The sequence below is a fragment of the Glycine max genome, chromosome 3 (genome assembly GCF_000004515.6).
Source record: "Glycine max cultivar Williams 82 chromosome 3, Glycine_max_v4.0, whole genome shotgun sequence".
Lineage (NCBI taxonomy): Eukaryota > Viridiplantae > Streptophyta > Magnoliopsida > Fabales > Fabaceae > Glycine > Glycine max.
In genome coordinates, this window is record NC_016090.4 from 39782026 (window position 1) to 39806573 (window position 24548).

At 31.4% G+C, this 24548-nt stretch overlaps 2 protein-coding genes and 1 non-coding gene across 3 annotated transcripts; 1 reads left to right on the plus strand and 2 right to left on the minus strand.

The window, feature by feature from the left end:
- The first annotated feature begins 3293 nt into the window (after positions 1 to 3293).
- Positions 3294 to 15604, plus strand: CHX1 (cation/H(+) antiporter 1). The gene is made up of 6 exons (NM_001353420.1): positions 3294 to 3806; positions 6483 to 6996; positions 8264 to 8673; positions 12454 to 12549; positions 13630 to 14502; positions 14752 to 15604. Exons 1-6 carry the CDS (start codon positions 3627 to 3629, stop codon positions 15112 to 15114), a joined length of 2436 nt encoding a protein of 811 aa, NP_001340349.1. The 5' UTR covers positions 3294 to 3626; the 3' UTR covers positions 15115 to 15604.
- A 154-nt stretch (positions 15605 to 15758) lies between these two features.
- Positions 15759 to 20071, minus strand: LOC100801306 (probable ADP-ribosylation factor GTPase-activating protein AGD6). Its single transcript, XM_003521288.5, has 4 exons — positions 19000 to 20071; positions 18847 to 18915; positions 16619 to 17228; positions 15759 to 16129 (listed from the first exon to the last, which is right to left on the minus strand). Exons 1-3 carry the CDS (start codon positions 19780 to 19782, stop codon positions 16620 to 16622), a joined length of 1461 nt encoding a protein of 486 aa, XP_003521336.1. The 5' UTR covers positions 19783 to 20071; the 3' UTR covers positions 15759 to 16129; position 16619.
- Positions 20072 to 24251: 4180 nt separating this feature from the next.
- TRNAC-GCA (transfer RNA cysteine (anticodon GCA)) lies at positions 24252 to 24323 on the minus strand. The gene has a single exon. It is a non-coding gene; the product is annotated as a tRNA-Cys (tRNA).
- Between the last annotated feature and the right edge of the window lie 225 nt (positions 24324 to 24548).

The following is a 24548-nucleotide window of genomic DNA, read 5'->3' on the forward strand; positions in this document are numbered from 1 at the left end:
TTTATAGAAGAAAATTTGCAACATGTTCCTTTGCATTATGTTTTCTACTGCATATATTGTTCCTAGTACCCGTCATAATTTGGGAACCTGCATAGGTAAAAATTACTCGATCATTGCCAGTAACAAGTTCTTCTCAAAGACCTTATGTTTCCCTTCCCTTAACTTTGAACGCAACATCTTCAAGGAATCTAATATTTCTTGTCTAATAAAGAAGATCTAAATATGAAATTATAAAACTTTTGTGTGACCATTCTTGAATCAAGTTTTCTTTCATGTGACTTATAAGGTATGTCTCAGTTGGACAGACTCAAGTGTGCAAGTTGCTAATGTTAGGTCTTTTCCTAGTACAAAGCTAATAAGAGTTTTGGAAACTACAGTCTTTTATCTAAATTCTAAAGTGACTAAACTAAAGAAAAATAACTAATTATACTTTTTAAAGTATTTTCAACAGTTAGGTTTCTTCAATTTACAACAAAGTTCATTAGGATTTTCCCATCATGATATATTACAAAACAATTTCACATTCTTTGAGAAAAACTGAAAAAGATCTTGAGTGTTGCTCTCCTAATAAATTATATTTGTCGTAATACTTACCACTGGAATTAGAATTAGCACCTTAATTTTGGTTTCAACTTAAAGTTAAATTTCAACTTTCGAAGAGAAAAAAACACTCAGGAACAATGTTATCAAACTCGAGAGTTTACGTAAACTCATGAGAGTTCTATAGATTCGATTAGTGAATTCGACTCGTAGACTCGTAAGAGTCTATTTCATATAAAAATAATAATAAAATATTTATAAATAACATACTAATTAAACATTTCAACAATATAATAAAGTAAAACAGTAAATTATGAAGTTTAGAATATTTAAATAATCAAGTCTAATAATAATATATCACTACTAGATAATAATTTGTAGATGTTATAGTAGTGGTATATCATTCTCATAGAAGGTTTGATGTTATTAGAGAACAAGAGTTTGATATTATTAAAAATGAGAATTTTGTATTTGAGAATAACATGCTAAATGAAGGTATGTTGAATACTAAATAAACAAAAAACAATAAAAAAATGACTTATATTTTGACATAATTTTTTTAACTTACTAACTTGTTGACTCAATGGTAAATTCAAGAGTTTGCCGAGTTTACTTAGAGTTTATAGAATTTATCCAGATCCTATTAAAAAAAAAAGTTTACTCAAGAACCAACTCGTAAAAAATAAATGAACTTAAAAACTTATAAGAATTAACAAGTTAATTCTACAGTTTAATAATTATACTTAGAAATTATAACTTCTCATGTGTTAAATATAAATAACTATACGTTGAGTCTTTAAACATAAGAGGTAACTATACATTGATCTACTAAAATCTCAATTAATTTTAATCCATCGCAGAAATAATATTAGAAAAAAAAATGAAAAAGAGTGTCATTAATATTTCTTTCTTCTAACATATTATTATCCATTTCTATAGTCCATAGAAAACGAACCATAGACATTCGTTCTAAGATCCATCATAATTTTTGCACATTTAATTTCCTTATGTTTATTTGTTTTTCCTTAATTCACACAATACAAACTTAAAAGTTTGACATACGCAAGAAATTAAACACTCCATTCAATACAAGCATATGGATTTTTTTCTTAGATATGTGTTCCAAATACTTTTTTCAAAAAGTATCCAAATTTTCATTTAATTTCCGCTATTAACCATACAAAATATTTTGCAATACTTCGTTATGAACTAATTGTATGAAGCATATATAGATTGTCAATCAAAGAACTGCAATCAACAATATTTAAATTTTGATAGACACAAACTTTCTTGTTTCCAAATCAACAAAAAAACAAAATTTATTAAAACTAGAAATAGATTAGATTAGTCTCCACGAACAACTGGGTTAAGGCGTAAATAGACCAGTCTCCACTTCCGGCAAAAAAAATAAAAAAATAGTCTCCACTAACAAGTGATGCATTCATTAATCTGTGTCATGATTTGTCTCCACTTTCCACCAATTTAAGTAGTGCATACTTTTTCCTCGACGTTGATATTGGCCCGATGATACTACATAAGTGGTGCTAGGACATGACACCATTTCCTATTGTCCTTTATCGCATACGCTGAGAAAAAAATATTATCATGAATCTTTTTTATATACTTTGGCAACATGTTTGACATGAAAAATAAGTTCGTTTATTTCACTAATTTATAGTAATTTTTTTAAATTAAATTTGGACGTTATATAAACAAGTTTACTTTATTATTTTATAGTTTATAAATTATAAGTTACTTCAATTAGTTTATTGTATTTAAAAAATAAACGATAATATATTTATAATAATAATTTATAATTTTTTTCTTTCATTTTCATTCTTATCATTTTAATATATTTTTTTGTCTTTTTTTGCGTTTTCGATCTTCTCTAAGTTTTTTTATTAGGTTTCTTTGTTATTTTAATTTTCAAAAAAATGTTAGTTAATAATAATTTTAAATTAAAAAAATTAGTACTTCAATTATCTCAAAATCATAATTACCTATAAATATATTTTTATATAAAAAATCCAATGAGAAGTTAAATAAATATACTCTTTTACATTTATTAGTTATTTTAACAATTATTTTTATAAAAAAAATCTAATTTCATAAGCTCGATTAAAAGTTTTTAGGAATACTATAAACTTTAACTTATTAGATGATTCTGCCAAACATAAAAAACAAATACAATTTCAAAGTTTTTGAGAAACTAAACAATTTTCTTGTACCAAACGCTCCCTTATAAATATTAGAAAAAGAATAGACACTGTCGAACCTTTTTTTGTATTTTTTTATTTTTTAGTAAAAAAAATATCTAAACTGTTGTGATTAAGAAGTTGTTTTTCATATTAGCGGCTGCGATTGAGGAATGGTTTATAATCATTAAAGGATAAATGGGTCTAAAAAAATTGAAATCCATTAATGTACTTATAGTTTTTATTATATGTAAAGATGTAATTTCTTTTCTTGCTGTTTTGTTGTTTAAATTCCCAATCATAAAAAAAATGTATAAATATAAAGATAATGTAATGAAATGCGGGTGAAAGGGTTGTGCCTAAATAGCACTCAACTAGAATATGACTGGCTGTAATTACCAATTTGTCAATTTGGTCGTGTTTTAAGAATGAAGATATTCTAAAAGTAGCTTGATGACGAATTTTCTTGAAAAATGAACTAGAATTGTTTCTAAAAAAAGAAACAAACTTTAACTTTCACAGATGTTTCTACTGACCATAAAATGATTCGAGATCCCTAAAACAAAATGCAACGCCACATGAAAATGAAATGGTCACTACCACACAGATACTCATTTTTAAAACTGGCACTTACACACAATTGACTCGCGAATAGATACCAGCAAATATTAAATGTGTGTTTTTAGTAGTGCACTTATATGTTTTTCTCCACCCAATTACATCCAATGATCCAAGGAATCTTCTTGCGACTCTTGCTCTATAAGAATACCTATTCTTCTAACACTCGAGCACACCAAACCAAACCTAGCTAGTTTTCATCACCTTCCTATGATTGTTTTTGTTTTAATTTCCTAACTAACTAACACAGCAAGAAGCACTGAGTCTTTGGCCATGACGTTCAACGCGAGCACCATCACAACGGCGTCGGAAGGAGCCTGGCAGGGCGATAATCCCCTGAACCACGCTCTTCCTTTGTTGATCGTTCAAACCATCCTCGTAGTCTTCGTGAGCCGCACACTCGCCTTTCTCCTCAAACCCTTTCGTCAACCTAAAGTTGTCGCCGAGATTATTGTAAGTTCAAATTAAACAAAACACACTAATAGAGTAATAGTACGGAGTTTCTTAATTTATTGACCAAGAATCTTTCCTAAAGAATAATATTGTTCTAAAGTGATTAACGAATTAGCACCGTAGTCCATACACTTTAATTTCTTAAAAGGCACTCCATGATAGGACAATTTCATACAATATCCGATCATAGACTATCATGTTTAGTAAAAAATTTATTATCATAATAATTATTTTAAAAATTATATCAATAATAATATAATATGAAATTAAAGTATTTTGTTTAAGTTTTATTTTGTCTTAATCCTCTAGTTCATTAGAGAATAAAAATTCTAATTTATTTAGAGTTTAATTAAGAGATAAGTAAAGTCTGACAAATTATTTTTGTCAAGGATAAACTCAAGTAGTATCTAAAAAAATCAATATTAACTTCAACACATTAATAACTTGTGTTTAATCATGTGATTCTACAAAGACTAATGAGTAGCTTTTGATTTAGTTGAATTTAAACCGTTATAAAAAATTAATGACTAGTTTTGCTTTTATTTTTATTTAGAAAAGATTTTAAATGAATAATAAAATACTTCTATAATAAGCATAATAAAAAATAATTTAAAATATCAAATTTATTATTTAGAATAAATTATACAGGTTTCATCAAATTATCCAAATTTCTTATTTATTACCTCCGCACTTACTCCCTTAATTGTTTAAAAAACATTAGGCAATATTTCCTTGTAAAGGAGATTGGTATAAATATTAAAAACTAAAGAGAATTTGTGTTATTTCATGAAATGCTAAAGATAGTAAATGTAATTTGCTCTATTATTTATACAAAAATTATTGTTAATTCAAGTAGAACTCAACTTAAATTCCATAAATAAAATTTTAAATTTAAACTTTATATATGAAAAAAATATGATTGAGAAGAAACATCTTATCCAAAAGATAGTTAGTAAGATTTTTTTGATAAAAATTAATCATTCACAAAATTAATGAATATTTTACATTAGGCTCAACTCGGCTTACATAGAAGCCTGATTTGACCTACGAACTTATTTAAAAGTCTGCTTAAAGACGTCTTTGACTAATTAATTATTTTATAACCTAATGAAATATTAACTAAAAAAAGAAACTTATAAAATTTCGTATAAGTAATGTACAAATCCAAGAATAATTAATAAACAAAATCATATTGAATTCAAGTTGTTAAAACACAAAGTATATCAAAAGAAAATGAAAAAAACAACATAATATTAAAAAATATATGGATTTGAGATGATTTATACCAATATAACCAAATAAAAATATTTAAATTTTCTGAAAATGTCTTTACAAAACATTCTTTTTTTTTGGAAGTATTAATTTGATTGCATTATTCTTTTAACTTGAGTCTTTTCCTTTTTGAAGATTTTTTACTTGCAAATGAATTTTTTAAACACTTTATGTCACTTCATTTTGTCATTCATAATGTCATATTATTATTATTATTATTATTATTATTATTATTATTACTTAAACGCTTGTCAAGTTTAACAAGTTTTTTTTATAGTTTGACTTTGACCTTTTTATCTAAAAAAACTTTTGAAGAAACTTGAGCTTAGTCTTCATAGTAATCAAGTCAAATCGAGCCGAACCTTAAATAGGTGGAGCCAAAGGTCCTTGACGGCTCCACTCATTTTCATCCCTACTCATTGCTAATGGTAACATCAAGAATCAAAGTATCAAACTAAATAATGTTATTTTAGTCTAAATTGAATATGATAATATTTTTCTTTTATTAAATATTTTTTAATCTATGTGCATAAACCTTAAAGAAATTGAAAATAATAATTTTGTGGATTTCATTTTATATTTAATAATTTACTCTCTTAAATATTTCCTTGTAAAGGAGATTGGTATAAATATTAAAAAATAAAGAGAATTTGTGTTATTTCATGAAATGTTAAAGATAGTAAATATAATTTGCTCTATTATTTATACAAAAATTATTGTTAATTCGAGTAGAACTCAACTCAAATTCTATAAATAAAATTTTAAATTTAAACTTTATATATGAAAAAAAATATGATTGAGAAGAAAGATCTTATCCAAGATAATTAGTAAGATTTTTTTGATAAAAATTAATCATTCACAAAATTAATAAATATTTTAAATGATGATTTAAAAAATATACAATCTGTTTCTCATATCTTTAGATGTTTTAGCTTTTTGTTTTATTTCACAATTGTTGATGTTTTATATATAGTTTGCAAGTCTAATTAATGTTTTTTCTTTCAAATATATCCTTCGTTAATTAATATCTCATTACTAATGGTAACATGAAGAATCAACATATCAAACTAAATAAGATTATTTTAGTCTAAATTAAATATGATAATATTTTTCTTTTATTAAATATTTTTTAATCTATGTGCATAAACCTTAAAGAAATGCTAAGAAAGTATTTTTTAGTACATTTTTTTTAATATTCTCTAATTGAAATTTATTGAAAATAATAATTTTGTAGATTTCATTTTATATTTAATAATTTACTCTCTTAATTTTACAATTTTATATAACTTTTAATTTTTCACTTTTTTATTTATTTAATTTTTAGTTTATTCAATTTCAATATTTTGAGTAAGTTTTTTTGGATTTTTGTTGAGAATTCAGTTATATATAATAAAATGATTTCAGGGTGGAATTTTGTTGGGGCCTTCTGCTATTGGGCGCAACAAGAAATTCATGCACATAGTGTTCCCAGCATGGAGCACTACCATGCTGGAATCAGTGGCAAGCTTCGGCCTCTTATTCTATCTATTTCTGGTGGGCCTAGAGCTCGACTTTCGCACCATTCGCCGGAGCGGCAAGCAAGCCTTCAACATCGCGGTGGCCGGAATAACCCTCCCCTTCATCTGCGCCGTGGGAGTAACGTTCCTTCTCCAGAGAGCCATCCGCTCTGAAAACCATAACATAGGGTACGTTCAGCACTTCGTGTTCTTAGGGGTATCTCTGTCCATCACGGCTTTCCCTGTGCTCGCGCGCATCTTAGCGGAGCTCAAACTGCTGACCACACGTGTGGGAGAAACCGCCATGGCGGCTGCAGCCTTCAACGACGTCGCTGCGTGGGTTTTGTTGGCCTTGGCGGTGGCTTTGGCTGGCCAGGGACACAAAAGCAGCTTGTTGACATCAATATGGGTGCTCTTCTCAGGTGGACCTACTATAGTTATAACTTAAGTACTTAATTATATTTATCATAATTAATTTTTTTATTTATAAAAATTTAAGATAATATAAAAAATTTGCAATAATAACTCACTTATCTTCCTCAAACAACCAAACTAGATTCCTTTAACTATCATAATTAAACTTTAGTATACAATAATTAATTATTAAAATTCCGAGAATGTTAATACTTAATCTTATAATTTTAGTCGGTTGTTTAATAATATTAAAAAAAAATAGTTTTCATACACTACAAAAACTTTTATTCTGTCAAGTGTCAACTAATGAAAAATTATCACAATTACCTTTTCAATAGTACACTTCAAGTAGAAAAAAAAAAGAGAGAGTTCAAGGGGCCATTTAATTTGAAATAAAATCACTTTGTATTTTATTTTCCATTTCCTGTTTTTAAAATTTTGTATGAAAAATAGTAAAATCCTAAAAACAAAAAAAAATATTTTTTTTACAGGTTTCTGGTACAAACTTTTTAAAACAGTGAAAACAAGATGATGTTTTTGCCATTAAAAGTGAAAATGAAGAATGTTTTCTCAAACTAGAGTTTTTAACTGTGTTTCAGTGAGTCTTACCTTGCAACATCCATACTTAAGAATTTTAACAACTTTCTTCCTAGTTGTAGAATCATCTAAGAACTTAAAATGAATTTTATGTATTATCGATCTCATGAAATATTATTTTAATTAAGAACCAATTACTTATGCAAGAATCAATTCTAGAAGTCGTGTCAATCTCCTCCAATGTTGTTCGTGAGTAAGAACCAATTCTTAAACTTTTTTTTATTCATTTAAAAAAATAGTAGAACCAATTCACAAACTTAAGAACCTCTTAAGTGACTTTAAGATATTTATTACAAAATTCAACAAATTTATATTCCATGATGACATATGATTAAATGTAGCATTTGATTTCCTAATTTTAAGAATTCAAATAGTATTTTATAATTAATAAAAAAAGTTAAATACTTTTTGTGTACACACATATATAATCCCCTTAATAATTTACAAAAATTAATGTTATTTAATAATTTGATAATATTCTTATTAATTATTGAACAAATTTTGATATGAAAATTTAACTTTAACAATTGAAAAATTATAAAATTAAACACTCAATGATTAAAATAAAAAAGCGCATAAGTTATAACACAAAATAATTGATATTCATACTTGAAAGAACTATACAAAACAATTAATACTCATACTTGAAAGAACTAATCGAGTAAATTAATGTTTCAGGGATGGCGTTTGTTGCAGCCATGATGATCCTGGTTCGACCGGTGATGAACCGTGTTGCTCGCAAGTGTTCTCACGAACAAGACGTGTTACCCGAAATCTACATATGTTTAACTCTAGCGGGAGTAATGTTATCGGGGTTAGTGACAGACATGATAGGGTTACATTCAATTTTCGGGGGATTTGTTTTCGGGCTAACGATACCGAAAGGTGGCGAATTTGCAAATAGAATGACGAGGAGGATTGAGGACTTCGTGTCCACGTTGTTCCTTCCCTTGTACTTTGCTGCCAGTGGTTTGAAAACTGACGTGACTAAGTTACGAAGCGTGGTGGATTGGGGGCTTCTTTTGCTGGTTACGTCCACCGCGAGCGTGGGGAAGATTTTGGGAACGTTTGCCGTGGCGATGATGTGCATGGTGTTGGAAAATAAAATAAAATGAAGGAAAATAAATATGAAGAAGATGCACAGTCTTGAATTAAATAACAAAATAGCAGTAGCAAATTAAATTTAATTGACAACACATAAATAATGCATTATATCACACAATGAGCACAAGGAAAAATTAAATTAAGGGAAAGAATTAAATAGCCTGGGTTGAAGCGCGTAAACGCTATCCTTAGAGAGAAAACGCCCCCACTGCACGGGTAAAAAATTCTGATTGCGCTCCTCTCCCAAGATACGACAACCCGTTGGTTCCGATCGTGTGCAGCGAAAGGATCCCCGAACCTTATGAATACCAATGCTCTTGCTCTCACAAAAATTAAGTTTTGTATAGGAAAAGAAAGAGATAAATTGTTGGCAGAAAGAAACCAGAGCTCTCAGTCTATATCTCTAGAAAAGAGGAAAGAGATATATATATAGGCATTTTGCAACAACAAAATATGACCGTTAGAAATATGACCGTTGAAAAATCAACCTACAGTTGTCACAACAAATATAACAAACTAGTTTGACTCATTAAAACAAAATCTTAAGAGAATCTAAAATAAATATTATTTTATAAAATAGAATTAATATATATTTATAAATTTTAAATTAAAACACAAATATTTACCAACATTCCCCCACATAATTTAAAATTTTAAAATATATTTTCTGAAAGATAAAAATATAAGAGAAAGAGCATGTGATATTGTATTTCGGTATAAGGAACCTTCCGGGTTTGAGCCTTATACCTAGTGTTTATGAACTTCCATCCGAGAAAAATGTAGTGACTTGATTGTCTTGAACTACATATTCTTTAACCGGACTTTAGTACACAACCCCTACAATATTGGTGTTCAATTAGGTTCTAATCAGTGGTAGCGCGTTACACGGCCTTGCGCTTGTATCTTGTTTCGTGAGTGTCACTTAGAGATTAGCCCATATCTCACAGTGGCGGCCCCACCACCACACTCACTAGGTGAATCCTCAAAGAGTGAGTTGTGACCCTCACCCCTACAATAATTGTCATCGGATTCATTAATAGGTATTTTGTTTTTTTTTTACCAAAAATACACATATATAAATACCTCAACCTTAATATTGCCACAATTTATAATACACCTCGTCATAGGAATGAGAAACGGAACAGCTCCGTCAAATTTCATTTTGGTGTACTTTAGTCAACAAACAATTTCGTTGTTACCCGTTGAACTCCATTCATGGGATCACCAATCACACGGAGACGGGTGTCCATTGTTGTAACTAAATAATGGACTTTAATCTCATTCCCCTCGACGACTCAAATACTTGTTGACATGTCAATCTTTTTGTAAGCGGATCCGCAATATTATTTTTTGACCTGACAAAGTCAAGAGAAATGACATCATGAGAAATCAAATTTCTTATAGACTTATGTCTCACTCTTAAGTGTCTTCTTTTTTCATTAAAATTTTGCATGTCACTTTAGATATAGCAATTTGACTATCACAATGCATTGAAATTGGAGGTATAGGCTTATTTAACAATGACAAATCACATAATACATTTTTAAGAAATTCAGCCTCACTAGTAGCAGTATTTAAAGCAATAATTTTTGCTTTCATGTGAAATAATAATTTGTCTAATAGATTTTCATGATACTGCACAACCAGCTAAAGCAAAGACATGACCACTTGTCAATTTTATTTCATCAAAATTAGAACTTTAATTTTGTATCACTAAATTCTTCAATTACTTTCCAATCTACCAACTGCATGTGCAATATTAGATAGGCCTAGAAAAGTTTGTCAAATGCAACAAAGAACCGATACTTTGAGAATATTTATGTGAAGAAATTTCTTTACTCAAATTTTTTTTTAACTTGATGGATGAGTCACAAGGAGTAAAAACATGTTTCGTATCAAAATAATTAAACTTCTTCAATAGCTTTTCAACATAATAAGATTGGGTAAAAAATCATACCATCATTTTTCTCTATAAGCTTAATACCCAAAATCACATCTACACAACCAAGGTCTTTCATATCAAAATTTCTAGACAATAAAAACTTCACATCATTTATGAAATTCATTTACTACCAACTATCAATATGTCATCTAGATATATAAAATGACGCATCCATTATCATCAAATTGTTTCACATGCACACATTTATCACTAACATTAATTTGAAAATCATACAAAAGAATAACTTAATCAAACTTTTGTGTCAATGCTTTGGAGCTTGTTTCAAACCATACAAAGATTTAACAATTTATTTTTCAAGAAAAAAATATTTTGAAAGAAAGTCACATCTCTAGACTCCATAATAGTAACATTAGAAATTTCAGATACTTCTGAATTAATAACTAAGCATCTATAAGTAGTATTATGTAAAAAATATTCAACAAAATATAATTAATATTTTTTTTTTCAATTTTCCTTTTCTTATTAATAGGGATATTAACCTTTACTAGACACCCCCACACTTTAAGATATTTCAGTGGTTCTCCTTTTCTCCATAGCTCATAAAGATTTTTCTTTTGTTTATAAGGTACTCTTTTAAGAATATGACATGCAAAATATAAAGCTTCACCAAAGTGTTTATTTTATTATTTTTATGTTTTATCAATGAGTTATATATATAAAGAGACAATCAGTCAACATGTAGCAACAAAATACTTGCAGTAATAATAATAAAATTAAACAATAGAAATTAAAAAATCAAACAACAAACGTCTTGATTTTAAATACTTGTGTTCACATGATCATTTGACCAAGTAAAAGATAACTTTTTAAGGCAGGAATGAAAGTACTGAGATGCTTTTAGTATTTTTTTTTCACACAAACTAATTCTAAAAGCATTTTATCTTAAACAAAAATACAATTGACAAAGAAAATATTTTTTCAACAATCTCATACTAATTTAAAATTTCAGGAAATAAAATAATATAATAAAAACATTTTTAATGGAACATAATGCATTGCATTTTCATCCATTAATTTTTCATGCTTACTAGAAAGGAACTCAATCATATTGACGACATACATTTTTGATAAAACAGAATGCTATTGTAGAAAAGACTATGCAAGAAGAAAGTGATAACGCTTTTTCTCTCTAAAACATTTTTCTCTCTAAGACTGTTGGAAAATAAAATAAAATGAAGGAAAATAAATATGAAGAAGATGCACAGTCTTGAATTAAATAACAAAATAGCAGTAGCAAATTAAATTTAATTGACAACACATAAATAATGCATTATATCACACAATGAGCACAAGGAAAAATTAAATTAAGGGAAAGAATTAAATAGCCTGGGTTGAAGCGCGTAAACGCTATCCTTAGAGAGAAAACGCCCCCACTGCACGGGTAAAAAATTCTGATTGCGCTCCTCTCCCAAGATACGACAACCCGTTGGTTCCGATCGTGTGCAGCGAAAGGATCCCCGAACCTTATGAACACCAATGCTCTTGCTCTCACAAAAATTAAGTTTTGTATAGGAAAAGAAAGAGATAAATTGTTGGCAGAAAGAAACCAGAGCTCTCAGTCTATATCTCTAGAAAAAAAAGAGGAAAGAGATATATATATAGGCATTTTGCAACAACAAAATATGACCGTTAGAAATATGACCGTTGAAAAACCAACCTACAGTTGTCACAACAAATATAACAAACTAGTTTGACTCATTAAAACAAAATCTTAAGAGAATCTAAAATAAATATTATTTTATAAAATAGAATTAATATATATTTATAAATTTTAAATTAAAACACAAATATTTACCAACACATGGTGCCGGTGAGAGAATCCTTGACGCTTGGAGTGTTAATGAACACCAAAGGGTTGGTGGAGCTAATCGTTCTCAATATTGGCAGAGAGAAGAAGGTGAGTTATGCTTTACATTGCTATTGATGTAGTAGTAATTATACAAATATGTTGTTTTGTGTTATTCTACGATTATCATCATCTAGTTCAATGGTTAACTTTATCACATATTTATAGTTGAATATAAGTTAGTTTATTAATTTTCAACTAAAAATTAACTTTTTTTACCTTTTAACTAACTTGTCAACTACGTATCTTTTTGTCGTACACACTATGAGGTGTCACTTATTTTCATAGACTCTTATGAGAATAGTACATACACACACGAAATTTAACTTTTTTCTTTAAAAAAAAATAATATAAGAATGGCATTTGCATGAATGATTGGGTATGCATGTAACATAATATCAATCATTATAATCATTAAGATTATTTACTTTAATCTCTAAAGTGAATTGTTCTCTTTCAAAGATCATATCCTAGATAAAGATATTATTTTTCATATTTGACTCTTTTAAAGTGAATAAAACGAGAAAGTAAAAACACATTTATCTTCTATTTAAAATTGAAAAGGTCTATAATTTAAGAAAAACAATTTAAATACACAACTTTATATAAAAAACTACATCCACACCTATTACAATGTGTTTGGGCATACGTCATCCGTGTACAATTTTTCTCATTCTCATGTAAAAAAATACGAAACGCAAACGTAATTCTTGTGAGTAATTTTTGCATCAAACAAGGTTTATGAGATACTTTAAGAATGATAATGTACAAACACCTCTTTGTATCAAACATTATATCAACGCTTATTATAGTGTATTTGGACACACTTTACTCAAACACTTTTTTTTTCTTATTTTACATCAACTACATATGTACTTTTTTTATTTCAATTTTCCTATCCCATCATATTATTTATAATACCTATATTTTTCTCTTTTTTGTTTCCCTCTCTGGCTGTTGAATAGCTTGGTGCCCACCTTTCCCTTCTTTATATCCAACAATTTAGAATTCCCCAAAATTCATTTACCAGTCACTGATTTAGAAATGAGTAGTGAAATTTATGTGTTTAAAGTTTCACCTTGTGTTTTTGTGCGATTATATTTGATTACACTAAATATGGTGGCTAAGCAGGTGCTTAACGACGAGATGTTTACCATCCTAGTACTCATGGCTCTCTTCACCACCTTCATTACAACTCCAATAGTCTTGGCCATATACAAACCCTCTCGTATAGTAAACTCCGGTTCGCAAAAACCGTCGCGGCTAACAGATTTGCAAGAGAAGCTTCGCATTCTTGCGTGCATCCATGGACCTGGCAACATACCCTCACTAATCAACTTCGTTGAATCAATTCGGGCCACCAACATGTCACGACTCAAACTCTACGTGATGCAACTTACCGAACTCACTGATAGCTCTTCCTCCATCTTGATGGTTCAACGCAGTCGAAAGAATGGTTTTCCCTTCATCAACCGAATGAAGAGTGGACCAATGCATGAGCAAATTGCCACAGCATTCCAGGCTTATGGTGAAGTGGGTAAAGTTACTGTGCATCATTTAACATCTATCTCTCTATTGTCAACAATGCACGAGGACATATGCCACGTTGCAGAAAAGAAAGGTGTGGCAATGATTATATTGCCCTTCCACAAAAGGTGGGGAGGGGAAGATGAAGAGGTGACAGAAGACTTAGGGCAGGGTTTGAGGGAAGTCAATCAAAGGGTGCTTCAAAATGCAGCCTGCTCTGTCGCAGTGCTAGTCAATCGTGGGGTTGCCAGAAGGTACGAACAAGAACCTGAGACAAGTGTTGCTGCAAGGAAAAGAGTGTGCATATTTTTCATTGGTGGACCACATGATCGCAAGGTTTTGGAGTTAGGTAGCAGAATGGCAGAGCATCCAGCAATTAGGTTGCTTTTAGTGAGATTCACTTCATACACAGAAGTTGGGGACGAGGGACCCAAATATAACTCACCAACATCAACCACCAACTGGGAAAAAGAAAAGGTACTTACCCTTATGAAGAAAACAAGTTTCTTATATCTTTCATCAAATTTTCCAGTCAACCAAAATAAAATACGAGTTCTTTTTTTATTACTTGGATAACACATTTAACTAATGATTATTTAATATTAAGAAAAAAACACGTGTCAAACATTCTGTTGTTAATTAGTTCAGCCAATAACTAGAAGCAACTTAAGAATGGATATCTTATCAAGGGCCAGCCATTCTCACAAATTTAACTCTCATGACCAGGAGTTGGATGAGGAAGCAGTAAACGAGTTCAAGGTTAAATGGCAGGAGACTGTGGAGTACATTGAAAAGAACGCAACCAACATAACAGAGGAGGTGTTATCAATTGGGAAAGCTAAGGATCACGACCTAGTAATTGTGGGGAAGCAACAACTTGAGACAACCATGTTGACAAACATAGATTTTCGTCACGGGAATGAAGAGCTGGGACCCATTGGAGATCTCTTTGTCTCTTCGGGTAACGGCATTACCAGTTCATTGCTCGTTATACAGGACCGATATTTGATAAATTCAAACGAAAGTAATCTCGTTAAGACATCAAGGGCCGAGAGTACTGTGATTAAAGATGCTATCGAAGAACTTTAACCATCCAATGTACAATGATAGTAGTATCAAATATGTATAATAAATAATCATCCGTGTATAAAATGAGCATCCTGCGTGTACGATGACAACCCTCCCCCAATCTCACGTGCTGTATTTTGAACCTTCGTTAATCTCTATATATAATACTCTTGTTTGGACATATGGAAGTAATGCAGTGTTGTCCACCTATAAAAATACACTCCCACATGAAATAAACAAAGGACTACTACCAATACCCCCCTTTCATCGCACATATTCATGTTCCATTGTATCTGAGAAGTACGTAATTCAGCAAGTATACGTAAAGTCAATTAATAAAGAAGTATAATATTTTATTTGTAGAGAAAAATGTATATCTCTATACAATTGAGCAGTGTAACCTGCAGATCAATCTATTCAATTTTGTTATTTATTAAAAGCCATCTAAAGCCATCTAGGCATTACGAAGATGCACAAGATCTAAGTTTGTTCCCCAAAATATAGAATTTTGTATACAATGGATAATGACAAATTACGGGGAAATAACAAAACAGGAACCACGTGTTCATTATAGAGCAAGTAAAACTACAAACAAAGCGAATTAAGTTGCTATAAATTCAAAACCATTATGAAATTTTCGTGTCACAATAAATGTTTCATCACACTTCCAGTAAAAATAATCATAAATTTGGGCAATTTGCCCTTTCTTTAGACACTTGTACGTACATTTAAAATAAGTTTCCAACCATACAGAAGTCCCCAAAAAATCACATGAAAAGATTACACAAGGGAGGATGGGGGAATGTTGAAAAATAAAGACTTGCAGACATTACTCTAACCTCAAAATATATCATTCATCCAGCACATACGGGGCATGAATTTAATAGTGACCAACAAACTTATAGTTGACAATCAGGTCACATCCATCATATTAAACAACACCCCTACTCGGTTTGCATGCCACCAGTCCAAGAGGTACTGTATTGCGTCACTTCCAACAAAACTTTGATCATGCTGATAGAGATCAGGTCAAAACCTGGTTCAAGACATATACCAAGTCGCATTTTAGTTCAAAAGTGTGTAATTGAAATCAGAGTTATAACATAGACATTAAACATCAAAATAATAACGCATAATAAAACTAAAAAAATGAATTCAAATCTCAAGATGCTGACTACTTTACAAGTAAACCATCCTCCTTCCCTCCCCGTTCCACCACAGACAGACAAACAAATAAGAAACACATTAAAATTCGACAGGTTCTGAAGTCATGCAGGTTAAAATTAAAAAGAAAAATCATTGATGCATGGCCGCGTGAGATGTTTTCTATTGCACAAAAAGGAGATTCTAAGTGATTTAGAAAAGGTTAAGTGAAAAATTATGGTTTCTAGTGGCACAGAAAGAAGATTCTGGATTGGGTCCACAATTTGTTAAAGTAAATAACAGTACTAGGCCAAAAATAATTCCAACTCCCAAGTCCCCCCACCCTCCCTTAGTATACTTGAGAGTATTGCATGATACAAACCTTAGAGAAAGCCTCCTCCTGTCCAGGCAGCACCTGACTTGTCATTATGAGCGCCACCTTTATTATTAGATGCACTCCCATAGATATCATCAAATCCATCATCTTTGGCATTATCCCATCCAGTCCAACCATCACTGCTATGGGCAGCTGACCCTTTAGCTGGTTCTTTCTTCCTTGTATCTTCCTGGTCCCAATCATCCCAAGAGCTTGAGTTATAATTATTATCAAACTTCCCACCTGATGACTGAGGAGCTGATCCTTTAGCTGTTTCTTCCTTCCTAGAATCATTGTGGCCCCAATCATCCCAAGAGCTTGAGTGAAAAGTATTAGTTTGCCCACCTGAAGAATGTTGTCCTTCTCTGGTAGAAGAATTTCGGCCATTATTCTCTCGATTGAACTCCTGGTAGAAACCATTTCTATCACTTTCATTTCGTTGCCAGTTATCAGACATCCAATTCGGGTTATCTCTAGCGAATTCCTCAACCTTCTGTGAAGCCAATGCCATGACCCCTTTCATTATACCCCAAGTCCTTTGTCCAATCTCTGATGTCTTCTGAGAGACAACATTGACAGTTTCATTGACCTTGTAATCATAACCACCCTCTTTTACCTGAAGCAAGAAATACAGTTACAAATAACTGCTAAGTGCCAACAGCAAAATTGCGGTGAGAAGTTTGATAAGCAATAAAATCCCAGCCTTTCTCCCCCTTTCTATGAAATGAATTAAACCACAGAATGAGATTTACAATATATACAAATCCTTGACCCAAAAAGATATTCTTAGAAGCTCCTAACCTATATAACTCAATCCCCATATAATAATGGATGACAGTAGTATGAAAGCCCCAGAAAATAAGATTTGAGCAAACTATATTGCAAAGAAAAGAGTTTTTACCATCTCCAACAATGCATATCTAGCAAACATTTAGCAAAGCACAACATTCCCCCAAACTTCATCACCAGGCCACCTCCTCAAGTAAATCACCAATACAGTGTACCACCCTTATTAGAAGCTTAGAACCATTAGCCGTAGCAGGCATCAGAAATGTGGCCAAAAAGCAGCCACCAAACAATTTTATTCATAATGCACCAGTGGTGCAAGTTGAATGAGAAAAACAAACTTTATCTTAGGCATGACAATTTTCTCTTTTCATGCAACTACAAACTGACTCTAAGCTGCAATATATAAATAATAATATTAAAGAAAAGCACCTCACAAAGCAGGACAGGCAAAAGTGGAGGGGTAATATGTAGTGAATTTGTAATGCAAATTTCCTCTCATTTTTTAGTTATAATTCAAAGCAAAACAATTGGCAGAAGGTGGAAATGGAAAGGTTTTCATTTTCAATACTTGGTATTTTGTTGAGGGTAACAATAAAATTTAAGGTGCATTTCATTTTTAATCATCCACTACTGTTGCCATATTAAGAAAGTTTACAATGATTAGAATCTGAAATGTGAAACCACCAAATTTTCAGCAGCATGAAGCAGGGCCACAATTGGCTTCTAATTAAATGTGTTCCATCAAGCATGAAGGGTCACAACAAGAATATCCAGTCATGTTTCAATTGGGCGAGTCCAATATCATTTTTCCTTGAATCAATTCAAGGAAATCTAAGAATAAATATGCACAAGAAAAGAAAAAAAAAAGTTTTCCACTTCCCGACACTTGCTGTGGGTTCTTTTAAACTGTACCAACACAAATTAATCTTCATATTTGAAAAAGATACTTGTATAGTAAGACTTAAGGACAAAAATATCTTATTAAGTTATAACATGCCAAAAAATGTGTTCCCAGAACAAGAGAAGAGGATTCTATTCCCCATAATAAAAACGTAGATATAGGATTTAATTACCAAGTATTATATTGTAAATCGACTTAAAAAAAAAGAAAAAAACATGAGAAAGAGTTTGGAAATTGTCTTGTGTTCCAATTCAAATCAGAGATCAGTATACCCTTTCGTTCACTATTGTTCTCAATCCTCTGAATCAAGACAAAACTCAACGGAGGCACAAAAAATATATCATATATCAATAATAATTTATTGTCACTCACTCACTCAGTCACACCCCTCCCACGCCAGGTTAGTATTTTCAATTCCAATTTCCAACAACAAAATTCAATCAGCACCGTCTCATCTCGTGTATTCCTTTATGGCTTTATAATAATAATAAAATACATAGAGAAGCTAATAATAAAATAAGCAGATAAGGCAGAGAACAATAACCTTAGCAGAGAATTCTTTTGTCCCGGCCTGAACAACATTAGCAGCAGCCAATGATAATTTACCAAATCCCTACACACACAGAAAATACATCACAGTTCTCAACGATATTATATATAATTTCCCATAAAAAAAAAAAGAGCTAGGATGTGGGACCTGAGAAACGACAGAAAGATAATCGTTTTGCTGATTAACCCCCGTCTGGTTCGGGGCGGGGCCAGATCCGAATCCAACATACTTGCCACCCTGCGACGGCGGAAGCCCCTCCGGCCTTGACTCATTCTCCGCCCTCTTCCGCGCGAAGAAGTCTTCTTTGTTGGCAGCAGAGGCTTCCAATTCAGCCCGCGTGTACATATCCTGAGTCGATTTCGACCTCGACACGTTCCCGCCGCCTCCGAATCCCCTCACATCGCCGGTGGACTGGTTCCTCCTGAGATCCGCCCCGCCCCTGGCCGATCCGAATCCGTCGTCCGGGTCCCAATTATCCCATCCGCCGTTGTTGTTGTTGCCAGCCGAGAGCGGCGGCTTGCCCTTTGATGCGGAGGAGCGGACGGCTTCCTTGACGACTGGGGGATCCCGCCAGGGACGGCCGTCGGCGAGGGCCTGGATGCGGTCGCGGTAGACGGCTGCGGCATTGGAGTTGTACTTGGCGACGATGTCGGTTTCCTTGGGGATGCCGTATTGCGTGAGGAAGGCGTTGAGTTTGTCGTTGCCTCCGGCTTCCATTTTCTTGATCTGGATTTCGGACCACGAATCCATCGTCACGGATCGCACGAAGGAGATGTGCACGCCCAGGCCGCGGTGCTTGCCTGAGCACTCTAGGCACATGAAGACGCCGTACGATACGGAGGCCCATTGCGGGTTCTTCTGGGAACAGTCCACGCAGATCTTGTTCGCCGGTTGGGATTGGAGGTCCCGGAGACGCCGCGACGCCGCCATCGGATTTGGGTGGTTTTTAACTGAACGGTGGATGTGTGAATTGATGACAATAGAGAGCGAAATTGAGAAAAGAGAAGACAAGGGAGAAAGGGAATTTAGATTTTAGAAGGAAACAAGGAATTTGGTGAATCACCGACACCGTCAAATTGGATGCTGACTCGCTGCGCTATAATTATTACTCTCTTCATTCATCTTTACTAATTTTATTACTTTTACATCTTTTTTTTTAATTAAATTATGCATGTCTAAACTAGCAGTACAGCCAATAATAATAATAATAAAATGCGCTAAAAATATTAGTACTACTATGTAAATAAATAAATAAACTAATCATAAAATACAGGCTCGTGATTGGATGAGACATCAAGTGCATGGATTAACCTGTGATGATTGTTTCAGCTTAGTGTTAAATTTCAAATTTGAGTTCTGATAAATATTTAGAGATAAAACTTTGTTGATCATACTTATTCCCTTCAAGGAAAAAAAATCTTATAAAACCTTTTTCATATTATTAGTGTATTGCCTAGTTTTTTTAAACAGAAAATTAATAATACTTTCATTCTTTTATTTAGAAATCCTATATTTAATTCATTTCTTAACAACAGCTTTTTTAATATTTTAATCTCTATTATTAGTTTTTTAACAGAATAAAATAATGACAAAATGTATATATAATAATTAAAATATAAAAAATCAAGAACTAAAGTTACTCATATGAAAACATGTGTATAGAAAAATATCTATATTCTCTCAAAAAAGAAAAATATCTATTGCAGATTTAAACTTTTGTGTTTCTATGAACTAATTGATTGAATACCTTTATATAAAAAAAATGAAACAAAAAAAAAAGAACTGAATACCTGTCTTGCACCTGCAGTGGAGAGAAAGCGCGGTATTCTAGCCAGTGGCCAGTGGCCACTTGGCCATACATGCTTCCGTATCGTTGTTTTGTAACGTGAACATGGATTTTGTGATTAGGAGCATAGTTATTAATGGTCAAACCCGATTCCGTCATTGATCCGTTGAGATACTGGATCAATGGATTACTTATTTAACCTGTTAGTGGTTAATTCGATTTCATCCGTTATATATTAAAAATTTAATTTTTATATATATATATATATATATATATATATATATTATAAATATATAACTAACATTATTTATATATAAGAAAAATTTATTCATACACTCAAATTTTAAATAATAATTGATAATAATCAGATATTAAAGTGATTTATTTTTTTTTAAAACTAATTTGATCAGATCAGTCCAACCATTCGAAGATTTAACTGATTGAGTTTAGTCGAATTATCCTAGATTAATTATGTGACCGATTTAATAATGAAACTAATTTAATTAGATCACTGAATTTCGATTGAACCAATCCAACTCACCAAATAAAAATGGGTTTCACAACTATAGTCAGAGAGCTTTAAAGAAATTTTATACAAATGGGGAAAGGATGGAATTATATGGTCATAAGTTTCTAATTATTATATTAATTATTTTATATTAAAAGCATTTTTAATTTAGCTTTTTTTTATTCAATGGATGGGCAACGACCAAAGAGAAACAAATTACAATGTCCTAACTCAACTGAAGTAGGAGAAAAAAGTTTATCAATGCTATTTATTAATTTGTTAAATTTTATTAATAGAAGATATTCAAATTCATTATCCCACCTTTCTTTCTTTTCCTTTCAATCATCTAATTTACATTATTGCTCTTGTTACTATAATGTAAGTATGAGTTAACCCGCAAGCAGTCACAACATCATTGGATTCTCTATAAGCATGTGAGAATTCCAGCTGCCTTTTTACAAGAACATTAATAGAATTGACAAAATTGCTATATGAATGGATGTTAAAACAACCATTCTGAATCAAACTATAGCCACCCTTGAATCAGATTCCAGAATCAGTCTTCTGTAATCCCGTCAAGATACTCCATAACTTGGCCATAAGCACATTTGATGGACCAATATCGTGGATAAAGCCATATTGCCACATACACAAGTGATTTCTAAAAACTAAAAATTCCAGCACAACAAGCATTGCGGTCCCTCATCTCATTGACCCCTCTACAATGCATTTAAATCCACTGAAAAGGAGGAGCAGACCAAGCCACATTTACCACAGAAAAAGGACTCACCTGAGTGGCTTCCACCATCCTTTTATCAACCAATGAGAATCACTCCAAAGAAAACCTCGGAGCCAGATTATAAACAACAACATGATCAAATTGTTTTCCCTCAAAATCCCATTGGTTTCTATGAAGCCACACATAGTAAATAATATTTTCAAAGAGGGTCATGCAAAGCACATCATGAGTAAGAGTAATTAACCTTAACAGGGGTATAACTATATACTACTGTTATTTAAATCAAAATTTAACAAAATACATGGTTTTAATGTTCATTATGTGATTCAAAATTGTTCAACAAGGCTCACAAATGATAGTCTCTTTTTTTTCATCTATGTGCCATCCTGCCTATAGTTTTTAAGATGTGCTTGTTTCATAATTTTTTAAATGCAACACATAATTCAACAAAAAAAAAAAAATTCTTTCTTCCAACCTTTGTTTGGACTAAAACATACATACAACAAATGTGTATTAACTAAACAGTAGAGTTGCGAGTAGAATTTTTTTATCCTACGTCTTAGCACACAAGATCCACACAAGTTTAGGTCTAATAATATCAAATCAAATCATTTAAAGTTAGGGTTATGCAAGTTGGTCAGCATAACTTCACATATTCAATCAATAAATTTTTAAAACGTGTTAAATTAAAAAAAATACAAAATAAAATCTAAGTACAATTCTTTAAAGGATAAAAGTTAAACAAAATACTAAAAGTTAGTTTGACATTTGGGTTTCTTAATTAAGAATTGGATTTGATTTTTGGTTTGGACATGAAATTGCAACTAAAGGTGTTATTTTATCCCAAAATGAACCGAGTTAACGAGAAAAAATTAATTGAGTGTCAAATTAAAAACTAAGATACCTTTAGTTAGAAAGAAAAAAAAGTTTAAATAGAGTTCTTTAGTTGTAGGTCTAAGGTTTGGCCCATTTGTCTGTGGGTTTACCTGGAATGGATTAAACTATTTTGTACCTACCTCTAGTTGAAACAGAATGCATGAATAATGTTTTTTTCTTCAAGAAACGGGTAAAGAGATAAAGTAGGCCAATAGTTACCATTAATTTAAAATAAAGTACTTGATAAGCTGAACTCACTTTAAATAACAAATAAGAATAGACACATGATTATTTTCTCACTTTACGCATGAAGATATAAGAATAATGTCCACCTACCTGCATTAGAAACTTAGAATGGCAAACTTCTTCACATAGATGGAAGTTCTTCTAACTCATAATGAGCTGAGGCATTGTGGACATAACCTTCGCATGAATATATCTATAACCATTAGATTATGTGTTAACATGTGCTCTTTGATTATTAAAAGCAAATAGTACTGCAAAGAATATTCATATATATACCAAAAGCCTAATCAATTGTGCAAGTAAAATTATGTTCAAGTGTATCATAACTCTTTCGAATTCTCATCTTCATGCAATTCCATGATATAAAGGTGTCCCAACTTATGTTTTGGTTGGTGTTAAGTGGTAAATGGTTAATTATAGAACATGCATGAACCGGCTGTTGTTTGATTAGCGATTTCAACAGTAGCACAGATCTTAGGAGACTTGCCTACAATAGATTTTTAGGTAATGAGTTGTTGTCTAGGTGCATTTTGCTAATGTGGACACTTGGAGGTGTAGAAGATTTGTTATACTAAATTGTGAGGTGGTGTATTTTATGCATATAAGGCTTCATGAAATGTTGCTAGATTAGTTTAGTGAGAATTATATTTTTTTAAAGAATAACATTCAGACTTGCATTTATGTGTTATGCTTGCGGCTAGCGAAAAAATATAAAAGGAAATTAGTCAGAAGGCAATGTTACTTGTGTAAAGGTCATATTAAAAAGCATCCATGTATTATTGCACACTTTTTTGTGAATATTATTTAACACTTTTAATTTGCTTTACTTGGATTATTTTAGGAGCAAATCCTTAAAAAAATTCCCAAATTGAATATTTATTATATACTATGGTTAATTTGATTATCCCAGACACTATATAATTTAAGTATCAATGCAATGCATTAGCTTGGCATCAAAATGAACGTAATTAGAGGTTTTAACCATTCCCATGAAAATGAATAATACTCACCTCTTTCCATAGAAACAAATTAACAAAAATAATGGTCAATTTTTTTTTTTCTAAACGAAGTTTTGGGCAATTGGGTCATTTTGTGGAAACTAAACTTGCTTTATGCATAGGTAGACCATATCACATACTGTGCAAGATCTTATTGAGTTGGGCTTGAATTTATGATCCATGTGACATCTTTCTAAAAAGATATAGGAAAAGAAAAGGAGAAAAAAAAATATGAAAACAAACAAAAGGGCCCAACCGGGTTCGAACCGGTGACCTCTTGATCTGCAGTCAAATGCTCTACCACTGAGCTATGGACCCTTTGTTCATGGTAAAGAAACAAATAAATATATAATTTGTTAAAACTTTCTTTCAGTCTTCAGACTCCATTTTATTTTCGTCTGATATGCCAATAATTATGATTTTTTTAACCCAACAAACATCTTCTACTGACCAAATGTGCAAATAGTGAAATAGTATTTATTACATTCTAAAAGTATTTCAAAGAAATTTATAATAGCATGTCTAAATAATGTAAAATACACA